The sequence below is a fragment of the Trachurus japonicus genome, chromosome 20 (genome assembly GCF_045865225.1).
Source record: "Trachurus japonicus isolate A0001 chromosome 20, Traja_1.0".
NCBI lineage: Eukaryota > Metazoa > Chordata > Actinopteri > Carangiformes > Carangidae > Trachurus > Trachurus japonicus.
The window spans coordinates 25,108,919-25,125,334 of record NC_140926.1 but is presented as its reverse complement, the minus strand read 5'-3'; the positions used below and the strand labels follow the sequence as shown (position 1 = coordinate 25,125,334).

Here is a 16,416-nt window from a genome sequence, read left to right as displayed (position 1 = left end):
GTGCCAAATCATTTACATCAAAACTTGAATCATCCAGGTCCTCTCTACTTGCGTCTGAGGGCTCAATATCAATCTGGACACTGTCATGGCTTTCGACCGAAAGACCTCCGCTTGACCCTTGTTTCACAAGTATTTCAGGCTTTAAGTCATTTACTGTGTAATTCTTATGATTTCTGCTTCTGTGAGTTCTAAATGAGCCATAAATATTTGTTCTGTACGAACAACCCTTAAACACACAATCAACTGTTTCACTGTTTTTCAGATGCTGAGCTATATGTTGAAAATAGTCTGTTAAAGTTGAACGTTCATTGATGTGGCATAAGAGACATTTAAATGTGGTCAAGTCAGTTTGTGATGATGGCTGATGAGATCTTGACAAGTGGGTCAAAAGTGCCTTCCAAGTTTTGCAGGTACATGGGCAGTTTAAATGGATGCATGGGTAGGAGTGGTAGCGTCCATAATGTCTGTGCTCAAGCTTGTAATGTTTAAGAAGCTCAGATCTTCGTGAGACACAGGCGCCACAGTCTTTGCATTTCCACATTCATTGGAAGACTAGAAAAGAAAAAGAAGACCCATCTTACCCATTTAACACTTAATGCAATTAGTAAAATGCCACATGGTAGATGGTTCATTTGCATTTAATCTAACAAAGCAGTTTTGTTTGTTATCAAGTTACTTCTTCAGAAGGAAAGCAACACCCCTAAAAGCTAGTAGTTATTCATTTCATTATATTAATTCAGAGTATTTTGAAACTTTTTTTTTTTTTTTTGTATTTTAAAACTAGTATTGAAATGTAAATCTTATGAATTAATCACACCATCCTGAAAATCTGCAGACACCACTATTGCTAATTCAACAGCTGGTGTAAGTGCATGGCCATAGTGTATGAGACATAAAAAACTATGATTTATTTCTTGCCACAATAGCTGCAATCAATCTTTTAACTTACATTTTACTTCCCTTTTTAACATTATTTAAAACTGTATTAAATTGTTTTCCTTTTTTATTGTTATTGTCTGATGAAACTGAAGTTATTTCTGTTTGCAATTAGTGAAATATAACAAATAAAAAAATGACACTAATGTCACTTAAACATCCAATAAAATAATTTCCACAGTTGTTCATTTACGGACTTACCAACTGCAAACTTTTCAGGAGCAAACCTGTAACAGAAATGGAAGATTTCACATTTAGTTTTTTGTTGGGACAGTTAGTATTGTCCATGATTGTCACTACAGACTCCAATTTATTAGACCTTAGGCATTCTGGTATTGTACTATACTGGATTATACTGACAGATGAGAGAATGGAATTATAAACCCTTACTCTTCTGTGGATCCTTTGATACTGGGTCACACTGAATGAATAAAAATATTGTCTGCAATTTATTTACTCTGCACACCATTTTATTTTGGGGGGGGGTATGGCTTCAAATATGTCCCATTCATAAACTGCTTATCAGCCAATCATGTAACAAACAGTCCCACAAGTGCTCCCTGCCTAGCATTCAAACAGCCAATCATATCCCTGAATGCTCCCTGACAGGCAAACAGCCAATCATCTCACAGTTGTGAAATTCGGTAGCGCATCAAGCCATGTGTGTTTGTTTACCAACGACGGCAATTAATTAAGAAGCACCGAACACGGCATCATAACAGTAAACTTTCAATGAACTCCCTCACAAAATCACACTCTTTCTCCGCTCCCCCTCCCCCTCCCCCCTCCTGCTGGAGCTACCTGCGTTCACACACCTACAAAATGTATAGATTGACCATGGCAAATCACAATTACTTGACATGCCTCTAACCCACCGCGGAGTTTCACCGTCTCTGCCCCACTCTGCTGCAGAGACAGCAGTGTGTGTGTGCAGCCCACGTGGGGGAAAGAAAAAAAAAACCCACTCCCGTTTATAGTTTACCATATTCAAGTATTATCACAACTTACCCTACACCGCGGACTGGAGCTTCACGGTCTTCGCCTCTCACTCGGCTGCAGATACAGCACTACGTGTGTGTCTGCGGTGTGGACCTGACTGCAGCCCACCTGGAAAAAAAAAAAAAAAAAAAAAAAAAAGTGGCTCCCATTTCTAGTTGACCTTATTCAAGCCTTATCACAATAATTTACGGTTATTCTTTCATAACGCGACTTCACAATAATATTAACAACTTTAACTTAGCACTTGTTAAACACAACACGACGCAACAAGAACTACGTAGTTGTTGCTAATGTTTCGGCAACCGACCTCGTTTAGCTAGCATGTGCGTAGTGCACAAAATTCAAAGCCAGTCTTTAAGATAATGTCAGTTGTTCACTCTGCCACTGACCATAAATGTACACGGAAAGCGCGTGTTGCATTAAAACAGCACAGTTTTGAATTCTTACCTTGTTTTAAGGAGTTTCCACACAGGACAGACAGTCCACTCTTGCCCTCCGCACTTGATGCGAGGAAACAAACATGGCGGACTTCAACGTCGAAAAGAGCGGCTTGGCGTGACGTCACATGGTCACGTGACAGGAAAACGTTTGGTTTGAAGTGAAAATACCATTTGAGTGGAAGTGTTTTTTTTAATTTTGTCCACAGGTAGTGACATTTGCTTTGAAGCAAACTGAAAATATCAGGTTTAAACATGAACCCATAATTTTTCATTAGACCAATTTAAAAATACACTTTAAAGGAATGACACAGTGGTTTCACTTTTTTCAGTGTAGTCAGCTTCCTGTTCGTGTGGATGGAGACTGTGTCTGATAGAGCTAGAGTGATATTCTGACCACTAGAAGCTATGTGATCAGTTAGTTGACCTTATTGTATACATGTTAACCTGTTCATCTTTTAACTTGCACACCTGTTTATCTATTTCTGTGTGTGTGCTGTGCAGGCGATAACAGGACCTACAATGGTTACTGGAACGCTCCTCTGCTGCCTCATAAGAGTTATGGGATCTACTACCAGGCTGTCAGCACGGCTAATGGGGTGAGTTCACATGTCCACAGGTACAACAGGGTTCCCGCAGATCCTTAAAAAGTCTTAAAATGCGGGGCAGTGTTTAGCTCAGTTGGTAGAGCACCCGCCCCATGTGTTGAGGCTATAGTCCTCACTGTAGGCAACCCCGGTTCGAATCCCGCGCTGAGCGGTCCTATCCTGCGTGTCATTCCCCCTCTCTCTGCCTCCCATTTCCTGTCTCTCTCTGAACTATCCTGTCAATTAAAGGCAAAAAGCCCCTAAAAATATATAATAAATAAATAAATAAATAAAAAAAGTCTTAAAATGCATTGAATTCATTAATCTAAAAACACTGGCATTAAAATGTCTTCAATCTTTTAAAAGTCTTAAAAATGTCCTTTTTAGTTTATAATCTCAGCCTCACGTTCTCACTACAGCTGTTCTGTTGTCAACAAACACACATGGAGATGACGCTGCAACCCAGCTACATCGCTGTCTCAAATTTCATTTCAAGTGGCATTAAAAAAGTCTTAAAAAGTCTAGAATTTAACTTGCCTTAAATTGTAGGGACCCTATACAATAGGCTTTATGCACAGCTCCACTACTTCCTGAAATAAGCCAGCTCGTTTATTTCCTGTCTTACATTATTGGACCAATTGATTAATCCAGGTGTGTCTCACCTCACAACAATGGTCAGACACACCTGGATTAATCAGTTGGTCCAGTAATGTAAGACAGGAAATAAACGAGCTGGCTTATTTCAGGAAGTAGTAGAGCTGTGCATAAAGCGCATCATCTCATGATCTGATTACACTGTGGATCACTAGTTAACTACAGTAGTTACCATAGTAAACATGACCACATTGATCTATCTTTTTAAAATAATTTTAAAATGATTATATATTGTACATTACATCGTCTTACTTCCTAACAGTCACATACCAGTAGTCTGTCTTACAGCACTTTCATTAAGTTTAGTCAGTTCAGGTTGGTGGGAGTGGATGTTCCAGTGGCTGAGGCAGAGCTGACCTTTCTGTGTGGATGTTACACTTACACAGTTAAAGAGTAGAGCTCTGGGAGTGTGACGACCTGATGTTGGTGTCTTTTAATGAACATGTGGAGGTCAAGGAGTCAGCTACGTATGGGGAGATTCTGCAGTTAGATGTTGCATCTTTGTTTTCTGGTTTCTCAGTAGATATTTATTCACCATGGACATCAGAGGTACACTTCAATCCAAGAATATACAGTATGTGTTGGGTTTGTGTGGTAACGTTAAATTACCTGCATATGGTCCATCAGCTGAATACATGTGGTGTAGAGAAACAGTTTGTTAATCAGACAGGAAACAGTTGGTGAGCTGAGTTTAAAGGGAAGGCTGGAGTGGAGATATTTAGTCACAGTGTGCAGCAGAGCTCGACATCACAGAGACACTCGTCTGTTTATAACGACGCTTTCACATCTTTTTCTGTCATAAAAAATCAGAGAAGCAAGAGAGACAGGGAGGTCACACACACACACACACACACACACACACACTCACACACACGTACACAGTTTAAGTGGAGTGAAGACAGGTTTAGCAGCCAGTGACACTAATTGGCTGTATGTATGTGTGTGTGTGTGCATGTGTGTGATAATTGTTCGCTCTTACACACATGGAGATCGTATTGTGCTGTGTGTTAATTATTGACACTGGGAGATTTAATTGATGAGTGTCTTGAATATTGCAGTAACAGTAGTGCTTTTTACTGTCACCACACCACAGAGACACGCCATCACCACCGTTGCTGCTGCTGCTGCTGCTGCTGCTAGTGCTGTCTGCACTGTGTGTGTGTGTGTGTGTAGATATGTGTGTGTTAATGCCAGAGCAGGCACTGATCCACAGCCATTTGCCTTCTGTCTGCTCTGATGGATGGATGGATGGATGGATGGATGGATGGATGGACGGATGGACGGATGGATGGACGGATGGATGGATGAAAAAAACACAGAATAAGACGTAAATCAACAAATACAAGACTATACTACAGCAAAAAAAACTATGAGCTGAGGTCTGGCTGCCACTTGTTGCCAGAGCATCATTAGAATTTCTGTTTACAATAAATGTTTGTATATGCGTGTGCGTTTGTGTGTATGGTGTTCTTGGAGCAACTGTGACAGCTAATATGTCAGTGTTGGTGTTGTCAGGAAACTAATTTGCTTCTCTCTCTAACAGGAAACAAAGATTGACTGTGTGCGAGTGGCAACTAAAGGTAAGAAAATGTTTTTTTTTTTTATATTTAAATTTGTAAAAGGGTTTTGTTTATTTGGTCTCCATTATTTTCTATGACACGTTTTGTTCTCTTTTATTTTGAAAGTTTCACACTCTTTTATTTTGAAAGTTAATGAGCACTGTTGCTCAAATAGCCTGCATCATTTCCTGTTCAAAGGTTTATTCAAGAAAATGAAACATTTTTCCGTGTATAAATTAATTTTAAAAGACGTGAAAAAGATGTCGAGAACTGATATTTCAAAAGATGAATAATTTTTAAAGCTGCAGAGTCTATTTTTGAAGCAAATGGGTCGCTGCTTGAGCCCTGAGCTCTGGACTCAATAATAGCTGCTAGCTAGCCAGGCAGCAGCCAGTCCATTCTGAGTAATGGGACACATATGGCAGTTAACTGTTGGAGCACTAAGCTAATGGTTAGCATGCTGGTCCCATCCAGACGTATAATGGCCATATAACAGATGGCTGCTAGCTCCTGACACCTTTTGTGCAACCCCATCCTCCAGTAACAGGACGAGCTGATGTCCTCCGCAGAGACGTGGACACATGACACACTCAGCTCAGCGCTACGCTTATGCTAGCTAGGCTAACACCAGGCTAATGACCGGGCCTCAGTGGTCGTCCAGAGAGCTGTTTAGCACCCCAGCTAAACAAGCTAAAACACCACTATCTCCCCTGATGAACATTCAGGATTATGACACACACACACACACACACACACACACACACAGTAATTGTCTGCTCTGGCTTTAATCAGCTTTTACTGGAGCACAGTTCTAGTGGCTAATGACACCAAATGCTGATTGGTTGTGTTGGTCCCCAGACACCTGTCAGTCATGCTGCAGCACCCAGATAGATCTACCCCCCCACCCCCCCACTCTATTGCCATGTCAACACCCACAGTGAGTGGAGCTGATGTGAATGTAAAAGAGAGCTGAACATCTGCTGAATGTAAACTGGGCCGTTGAACAGAGGAAACGCAGCAATTGCTGGAATGATCAGGTCTACACACATCCAGAGCCAGTCCCACTGAGTCCAAGTCCTGGACCACATCCTTATCAGGTCAACTAATCCAAACTAACATGATGTTATCAGGATGAAATTGTCCTGTTAAAGGGATAGTTCACCCAGAATTTAAACTTCACTCATCTACTCACCCTCATTTAGACTAAGGGCTGGGAGAAGTTTCAGAGCCCTCTGTGGCTTCTCTGAGTTACAGGGGGTCTCGGCGTAGCAGTGCATGTCCATATAACGGTTGCAAATGGATACCAATTGTCTTCGTAACAAAAAGACACACCAAAAAACATCCAAATACCTCCATGCTGCTCGTATGTAATGTCCGTCTTGTATTGAAGCCCCGAAATGCGAAATTGTTCCGAAAAAAATAAGTCTATTTTCAAGATTGTTTTGTAGCGGAAGCTTCTCGAAGCTCCTCTTCCCAGTTCGTCAAATTTGGACGAACCGGGAAGAGGACAGACCCTGGTTTGTCCAAATTGGACGACCCGGGAAGAGGAGCTTCCCCTACAAACAAGCTTGAAATATAGGCCTTTTTTTTTTTTCGGGACAATTTCGCATTTCAGGGCTTCAATACAAGACGGACATTACATACAAGCAGCATGGAGGTATTTGGATGTTTTTTGGTGTGTCTTTTTGTTACGAAGACAGTTGGTATCCATTTGCAACCGTTATATGGACATGCACTGCTATGCCGAGACCCCCTGTAACTCTGAGAAGCCACGGAGGACTCTGAAACTTCTCCCAGCCCTTAGTCAACATGAGGGTGATTTCAATTTCAATTTTGGGTGAACTATCCCTTTAATCTTCAATTGAAGATGGTTGAGGTTGATTAACAGTGTGTTTTTAAGACTGATGTCTGTTACTAATGAGTATCAGGGTCATCGCCTCCTGGTCGTTACCACCTCAGACTGTAACAGTTCAGTCTGAACCCTCTTGGCCCTGATCCAGCTCACTGTCAGTAAACTGCACTGCTGCGTTTAAGGACTTGTTGCTATGATAACAGCTCCACGTGGATTTTATGAAGAAAAGCTGTTCTGTTCTTCTAACTCTTCTGTCTGCAGCTGATTGTGGATGACCTACTAATGTCTTGATTAATTGATTAACTGATTGACAAGCTTCTCTTTCAGGTCTGTGTTTTGAACTGCTCTCCTGTAAATCCCCACAGTCGTTGATACCCGTAATAGATAATACAACATTAATTAAAGATAATGTCAGTAAATGGGACAACACTTTATCCTTATTTAATATTCATAAGCTCCATTTGAACATTAAACATTAATCTTTATGTAGGTTTTTAAAGATTTTATTTATTATTTATTGATTAAGCCTCTTAACTCTTCCTGCGATGCTCTAATATTAACAAATAGCCTAATCAATAATAAGATAATCAGCTAAACTACTCCTCTGACGTAATGAAGAGGTCAGAGTTAATTATCTGACTGAGACTCCTGTAGGTCACAGGTTTTACTCACATTTATCAATGTATGTGTTTATCAGCAGAAAATAATACATTAAATATGATTTATTGATGTGAACTCTCTAATCAAGCACATAATCAGATAGGATTGTTCATTATTTATACCAAACAGGTGAGATGTTATAAAGATAGAAACAGTTTTATTAATGTCTTCTTCTTCATCTTGTAGATTATTGTGAATAATTATTTGTTCTCAACTAATAAAGTTAATTATCTGAACAGCTGCAGTCTGATAATTAGACAGTCACCTTGCTGTTTGCTGACAAAAACCTGAACCTGAGCTCTGCTGTCAGAAATGCCAAGAACTAACATTTAAAATAGAGCTGCAACTGAAACCAGCTTCCTGTCCTTCTGTCTGAAAAGGCAGCATCTGGTAGCCCACCAATCACAACGAGCTCCAGTAGTAAGCCACCAATCAGAACAATTTCAATGTGGAGAGTGTGGAGTTGTTAGCAGGAGAGTCTGATCATCTGATTTGAACCTTTTCACTTTGAAGAGCACAGTTCAGTTGTGAGTCTCTGGGAGCTTTGGGATGTGGTTCCTAAAGCTCCCAGAGACTCTCAGAAACTGAACTGTGCTTTAAAATAACAAAAATGTCCTTCTTTCAGGGAAAGGTTAAAAGTAAAGAGTGAGGACAATTTAAACAGTTTGTTCAGACGAGTTCCCCCTTCCTTCCCCCACTGTCTGTGATGTCATCCTCTCCTGTTATCAAGTCCTAAATTGACAGAAAATAATCACAAACAATAAACAATTATTAAAAAATGATAAGTAGATTTCCATTCTCTTTACCTGAGAGCAACATACATATTAGGATTACCCTTTCAGCACTGGTACCAATGATGTTGTGATGTGTTTTCTCTGTCAGGAGAGCAGGGCGATGCTGCATGATACTAATATTTCTGCTTCAGGACAAAACCTCTGCTGCAGCCTGTCTCTCTCTCTCTCTCTCTCTGTTTACCTGTCTCTCTCTGTTTACCTGTCTCTCCCTCTCTGCATGCCTTCCTGGATCAATAGCTGCTATAATCGTCACTCAGCTCACCACGCCCTACATTCGCATCGCCCCGGCAGCTGGCGACAAGCAGCTAACAGGTCAGACAAAACACAACCGGGATGGACAGACACAACAGACACACTTACACAGATGGTAGAGGACACTGATGGGACAGGTTTAATAACATGTACACAGCTTTTTTTTTGTTTTAAAGAAAAAGTCCCCTTGGAATTACATCTTAATTTCTCTGTGTTATTGGTTCAGTTTTAATCCTGTATCAGTTCACCTGTTGTCAGATCACTGGAGTCAGCTGTGATCCTCCTGTCTGCAGTGTATCATTACGTAGGCTATGTATCATTAATATCATTATGCTCATGACCGGATCACTGAGATTCTGAAGGAAACTTAAGGGGAGACACTACAGGTGAATAGGGTAAAAAAAATTTAATAGCACATATCACCATGAAACTTCCCAAGTTTATCACTTACATTAAGACAAATATTTTTTGTATTACAGGTTTTGTCAAATTGTATGTTTAAATATGTAAATGAGGCAATATCTGATGAAATATGCACAAATTTGCATACATTTTCAGAACAGAAATCTGAACAATGGATGAAGCCCCTTTCAAAATTCTTGTTTTATTTTGTTGACATATTAGAGTCAGAAGTTTTTACAGAGGGGATTTTGGATTTCTCTTTTTATCACTCTGTAAATGAGAAAATACTGTCACCAGCCCTAAAAAATTCAGTTTGCCGTGTTTTTAGGAATAAAATGTTGTATAAATGAGGCTGTGAATGATATATCAACAATCCCCTCTGTAAAAACCTTCAGAATATAGACAGAAATGAAACTGGAAGGTTTGGTGTCTGTAAGTGCTGCTGAAGTGGAGATTTCTAGCTCAGAATCTGAGGAAAAACTCATTTTGAGAAAACGGCCTTTAAAAACTTGTACTGTAAAATTCCATAGATTGTTAATGTAAATCATACTTTTACGATTGGTTGCAGATACAGAGGAGATGACAATTTTTGGAGCCTACGTCATTGTTCAGGAGAGAGAGAGCTTTACAATGATACCTGACATGACATGGGTCAGACAACAGACACAGCACAGTATGTCACAGTATAGCTGTTAACTTTTGGTGAATTTAGGAGAAATCTACGAAAGAGACAAAATGAAGTAAAATATCCACCTTGATGTGTATTTTCTACCATTTCTTTTGACTTTTCTGAAAGAATACATGTTAAGGAAGAATAATAGCCCAAAATCTCAAAATTGATCAGTGCATGAAAAAACTGTGTTTTTTGCCTGTAGTGTCTCGCCAAACAGGAAGATTCTCGATGAGGTTCTGCAGCTTCTGTTTCTCTGGTTTCTAAGTGGATTTCTGGAGCTGATGCACAGGAAGTGAAACAGCAGAGTGATACTGTAGCAGCATGTTGAGACTCAGGTGTGAGGTCAGGCTCAGGGTTCAGGCTCAGGGTTCAGCTCAGTCAGGAATAGGATACATGAGAACCATCATTTTGTTCCTGCACTACATGTGCGTCAATCTCATGTTTTGTTTTGTTTTTTATTAATACACAAAAGACAGCAGAACACACACACACACACACACACACACACACACACTTTGATTCACAGCTGGCTGAAAATTACATTTAAATATTTACCAGCCTAAAGGTGGAAACTTTCCTCTGACTGTTTACCCACACATAAATATACATCATGGTGTGTGTCTGTGTGTGTGGGAGAGCTCGTGTCACCAGCAGGCCTAAAACACTCTGAACAGCTGTTCGCTGTGTACACACACACACACACAGACACACACAGACATATACACAAAGACACATTAATACACAGACACACACCTCCCACTCAATGTGACTGGCTGAAGCCCTGAAGCAGAAAACAGCTTCACTTTCACATACAAAACAGCTTCTCTGTGGCCTACTGTGACACACACACACACACACACACACAAACACACACAAAGAAATTCAGTCTTCAAAGCAGTGTTTTGATAGCTTTTAAACTGAAAACAGCAGCTCTTACTCTGCCTCCAAGGGGGTGTTGGCTCAGAGAGTGTGTTTGTGTGTGCGTGTGCGTGTGCGTGTGCGTGTGCGTGTGCGTGTGCGTGTGCGTGTGCGTGTGCATGTGCGTGTGCATGTGTGTGTGTGTGTGTGTGTGTAATGAAACTGAGGTAGCTGACGATAGTGGATCTGGTCTGACCTTGAAAGGACAAAATACAGAAACAGACTTACTGGAAACTGGTTCCATTAACTGCTGCTGTACTGGCCACACTGGTTCTGTTACAACTAATTGGACTGAACTCAACTAATTAGATTTTTTCTGACTTGGTCTTATTATAGGGATGTCATGATTACTTGTTTTCAAAAATTAATCGTGGTATTAAACGCCACAATTAATTAATCGCAAAGATTCCTAAATTCCGTTACTTCCCAAATGAGATGATGTCAGAACCATATCAGCAGATGTGCGCCAAAGTAAAGGTAAATGCACAGATACTGGTCCATTTAAGTAACGTAACATTGAACTGGTAGGAGTTTAAATGTTAGTGTGTCTTTTGTATTAAAAAACAAAACAAAACAAAACAACAACAAAAACGATTAAAATAAATGTAAACATTTGGTATAGATAACAATTTATGACCTGAATAATTCAAACACTTCCCCTGGGGGATTAATAAATGGTCATATATTAATAGACACTTGAAATATTTTGTGTAAACAATGAGTAATGTAATTATATTTTGACTATATTTGATTTTACACATTCATAGTGTTGTGAAATTAATTAAAGCAGATATCAGTGGAATGTTTTTGTTAATATAAGTCCTAAATAGTCCTATTTTCCGTCAGCAATCACTTACATGAAGTATTTCAGCCTAAACACGAGTCTCTCCGTCACTCTACTCTGCTGTAACCCGAGGAGAAAATTTTCCTTGTGGGATACAAGTGTTATCCAATGCGGGGAGAGAACGGCATGAAGGGCTGTGTGTGCAGCCAAGGGATGCGCGTGAATGTGGTGACGTAGCACGAGGACCAATTGATGCCTGACAAGGGCGGGGGCTGCTAACTCATGGTGCGTTCAAGGAAACTCGTACTTTGTGTTTTTCCTTCCTGTGAAGTCATACCAGTTCGATCTGGTACGAGTTCACGGGTCGGAAGTTACGAGTGGCCGTTATAGGGAACTTTCACAGACAACAGGACGGTAAAAACACGAGCTACGGGTTACCTGGAACGCTACCAAGTCGTAGTTGTGACTTGAAGCTGTAACTTACGGTTTCAAAAGCCTGCCTTGAACGCAGCATTAGCCGAAACGGCCGTGAAGCTGATATCTGCTTTAATGCGTAATTAGCGTGATAATCCTAACACCGTGATTATTTCTGACAATAATCAATGTAAAAAAGAAAATGTATAATCATGACATCCCTATCTTATTACACTAATTAGACTGTCAATAGCTGGTTAGAACTCAGTAAATTGGTTGGAATGGTAACAACTGGTCAGACTGTAGAACTGGTTTGACTGGTTAGACTTGGATGGATCCTATATGTTATTTTGGCATAGCATGTATTTATGTATTTGAATCGTACAGATGATGTAATTAAAAGCGTGGAAACTGCACATTCTCCACTGAAGCAGAACAAGTGTCACCAGTTTACAGTCCAACACGCTGGAGTTATGGATGAAGAATAAATGTGAGCAGACAAGCTGCCAAATAAGCCTTAGATAGATATAAAGCACAACTTCTGGTCAGGACTTTCACAATAAAATCAGAGCAGAAACAGAATGCAGAATGTAATTCTTGCTGAAAAGACCATGATTGATCCTTTAGCTACATTGCAGAACTGGTTACACTGGTTAGAGCTGGTTAAACTGGTTACACTATTGAACTGGTTAGGCTGGTTAGACAGGTTTCATTTATGCTTTCATTCTCTGAAGCCATAAACCACACACAAAAGAGGCAGGGTGAAAAAGCTGTTTCTACTTTTCCATTTATGTCATGACCAGTTTAACACACACACACACACACACACACACACACACACACACACACACACACTCTCTCACACACACACACACACACACACACACACACACACACACACACACACACACACACACACACACACACACACACACACACACACAGTGACTGATAGCTGTTGTCAGCATCTGATTGGAAAAGTGTAGTAGGTCTAAAATGACACATTACACAGCTCAACAGCGACGTCGTGTCCTGAACGTTTCTCATCTACCGAGTCATTTGGAAGGATATTACACCTGGACACTCGTTCACACACACACACGCACACACACATCCACTTACACACCCTCACGGAGCAGGGTAATGGGTTTTTCATGGCGCTGACATCCCATCACATTATTCAGTCAGAGAAGGACTCTGCTCCGTCCCTCACATCATCTTCACCTCGTCTTCAGTCTCAGGCTGCTGCTCCTCCTGCACACCATCATGACACAGATGTAACAGCTGCATCACATCTCATTTGTTGTGATGAAGACAGGAGCTGCTTGACTCCTGCAGTATGGAGCATCTACGGCCCAGAGTTACCAGTGTTACCAGAGTTACCAGTGTTACCAGAGTTACCAGTCTTACCAGAGTTACCAGTGTTACCAGAGTTACCAGTCTTACCAGAGTTACCAGTCTTACCAGAGTTACCAGTGTTACCAGAGTTACCAGTGTTACCAGAGTTACCAGTCTTACCATGTTATCAGCCACACCACCTGACTTCATTACAAAGTCCCACTTCATCTAATTACACATAACTGGGTTATTTCCAGCTTTCAGGAAATGGAGTTAATGGTCAAAAGACAAAGAGTGGTAGATAATGTTAGTGTTGGTGTGAACTACTAGTTTACAGTGGTGAATGGGTAGTTACTAGTGGTGGACAGGTAGTTAAAGGTAGTTAATACTATTGGGCAGGTAGTTAACAGTGGTGGACAGGTAGTTAAAGGTAGTTAATTATGTTGGACAGGTAGTTAACAGTGGTGGGCAGGTAGTTAACAGTATTGGACAGGTAGTTAACAGTGGTGGGCAGGTAGTTAACAGTAGTTTACAGTGGTGGACAGGTAATTAACAGGTAGTTAACAGTATTGGACAGGTAGTTAACAGAAGTTAACAGGTAGTTAACAGTATTGGCATTAGTTAACAGTAGTTTACAGCAGTGGACAGGTAGTTTACAGTGGTGGACAGGTAGTTAACAGTAGTTTACAGTATTGGACAGGTGGTTTACAGTAGTTTACAGTGGTGGGCAGGTAGTTAACAGGTAGTTAACAGTAGTAACAGTATTATACAGGTAGTTAACAGGTAGTTTACAGTGGTGGACAGGTAGTTAACAGGTAGTTAACAGTAGTAACAGTATTAGACAGGTAGTTAACAGGTAGTTTACAGTGGTGGACAGGTAGTTAACAGGTAGTTTACAGTGGTGGACAGGTAGTTAACAGGTAGTTAACAGTAGTAACAGTATTAGACAGGTAGTTAACAGGTAGTTAACAGTAGTAACAGTATTAGACAGGTAGTTAACAGTAGTAACAGTATTAGACAGGTAGTTAACAGGTAGTTAACAGGTAGGCTAGTTTACAGTGGTGGACAGGTAGTTAACAGGTAGTTAAAGGACAATTCCGGGCGAATTCAACTCTGGGGTGTATTTTCATATCATTTTAGGTCTAAAAGAATGAATCTGAAGATTTTCAGTTTAATCGCTCCTGTTTTGCGGTAGTTGCGTCTGTCCCCGCGTCCCCACGGCAGCAATGAATGGGAGTGGATGTAAGTTCCGCTGTTTAGGCTGTTTCCAGCCCTCAAAGCCGCAATTTTTTTCCACAGACAGCGTCAGATGGCTACTCAAACATGCACCGAGAAGTTTATTTACTTCAAGCAAGCCGACATGTTTGTAAAACTAGATCTAATTCAAAGTCTCCCGGAGTCTCGCGCGAGACCCAGTTGCCGTGCGCGGTGTGTTCACATGCAGTGGGAAAAGCTACCGTTTGTGTCATAAACACAGGAATATCAACTCTTTACTTGCTTCAAGTAAAAAAAACTTCTCGGCGCATGTTTGAGTAGCCACCTGACGCTGTCTGTGGAAAAAAATGTACACTTCAAGCAAGTAAAGAGTTGATATTCCTGTGTTTATGACACAATTGGTAGCTCCGACTGCGCCTGAATACACCAGCACTGCAACTTCGGGCTCGCGCGAGACTCCGGGAGACTTTGAATTAGATCTAGTTTTACAAACATGTCGGCTTGCTTGAAGTAAATAAACTTCTCGGTGCATGTTTGAGCAGCCATCTGACGCTGTCTGTGGAAAAAAATTGCGGCTTTGAGGGCTGGAAACAGCCTAAACAGCGGAACTTACATCCACTCCCATTCATTGCTGCCGTGGGGACGCGGGGACAGATGCAACTACCGCAAAACAGGAGCGATTAAACTGAAAATCTTCAGATTCATTCTTTTAGACCTAAAATGATATGAAAATACACCCCAGAGTTGAATTCGCCCGGAATTGTCTTTTAACAGTAGTTAACAGTGGTGGACAGGTAGTTAACAGGTAGTTAACAGTAGTAACAGTATTAGACAGGTAGTTAACAGTAGTAACAGTATTAGACAGGTAGTTAACAGGTAGTTAACAGTAGTAACAGTATTGGACAGCTAGTTAACAGGTACTTAACAGGTAGTTAACAGTAGTAACAGTATTGGACGGCTAGTTAACAGGTAGTTAACAGGTACTTAACTGGTAGTTAACAGTAGTAACAGTATTGGACAGCTAGTTAACAGGTAGTTAACAGGTAGTTAACAGGTTAGTGGTGGATGAGTTATCTGATGAAGCTACTGCTGACGTTTCAGGAGCTGCGACCAGGAGACCAGAACCAGACCAGGGGAATCAGTCGGATCACACGGTGAAGATCGCTGGAGCCATCGCCGGCATCCTGCTCTTCATCATCATCTTCCTCGGAGTCATACTGCTGATGAAGAAGAGGTAAGAATGATACACACACATACACAGCAAATGTCCAGTTTGTTTGTTTGTTTGTTTGTTTGTTTGTTTGTTTGTTTGTTGGATGACTGCAGTTATCTGATGTTTATTTATTTATTTTATTATTTTTTGATAACAACTCCTTCATTCAGTTGTAATAACAGATAATCTAAAATCCAACCAAGTGTTTTCATCTAATTACATGTAATAATGAAATACAATAATAATGCATGATGCTGTGGTGTCCTGGTCACCACACCATGCTTTAGACTGAACATCCATTGATATGAAATGGCTCTATGTATAAAACAGGTCATAGTTAGACCTTGGTTTTTCCTTTCTCCCTATGCTGTAGGTCAGGTTGATTTCTTAATCCTAGAGATTAGAGATTAGGGGTCAATAATTCATCAAGCCATCCAGGTGAATTTCACGTCACATTCCTCATTTAAAGGAACAGTACACACACTGCACTGGTACTGTAACACTGGCCTGATTGTCAGGACACATGTGTATCTGGACTTTGGATAAATGAAGTCACATCAAAGACACAATCATTTCCACACACACTCAGTGACAGAGAGGATGATGAGGATGAATAATGGAGCAGATTGTAGCTGTAATCACCATTAAACTGTATGTGGACTGGCTTTATTCTTCAACATCAAACACACAGCCCCGCTGGGACACGCACACCCTAATATATACACAGCA

At 40.6% G+C, this 16,416-nt stretch overlaps 1 protein-coding gene across 7 annotated transcripts in view; it reads left to right on the top strand.

Annotated features, from left to right (window-relative positions):
- Nucleotides 1–16,416, top strand: part of LOC146966996 (receptor-type tyrosine-protein phosphatase mu-like) — a 196,180-nt gene that overhangs the window by 125,936 nt on the left and 53,828 nt on the right. For 4 of the 7 annotated variants that reach the window (XM_085763828.1, XM_085763830.1, XM_085763829.1 and 1 more), the window contains exons 16-19: nucleotides 2,877–2,971; nucleotides 5,157–5,193; nucleotides 8,716–8,790; nucleotides 15,576–15,708. In XM_085763828.1, coding sequence (XP_085619954.1) covers nucleotides 2,877–2,971; nucleotides 5,157–5,193; nucleotides 8,716–8,790; nucleotides 15,576–15,708 — 340 coding nt within the window. The remainder of the gene's footprint in view (nucleotides 1–2,876; nucleotides 2,972–5,156; nucleotides 5,194–8,715; nucleotides 8,791–15,575; nucleotides 15,709–16,416) is intronic. The other 3 variants (XM_085763832.1, XM_085763833.1, XM_085763834.1) reach the window with 1 other exon arrangement.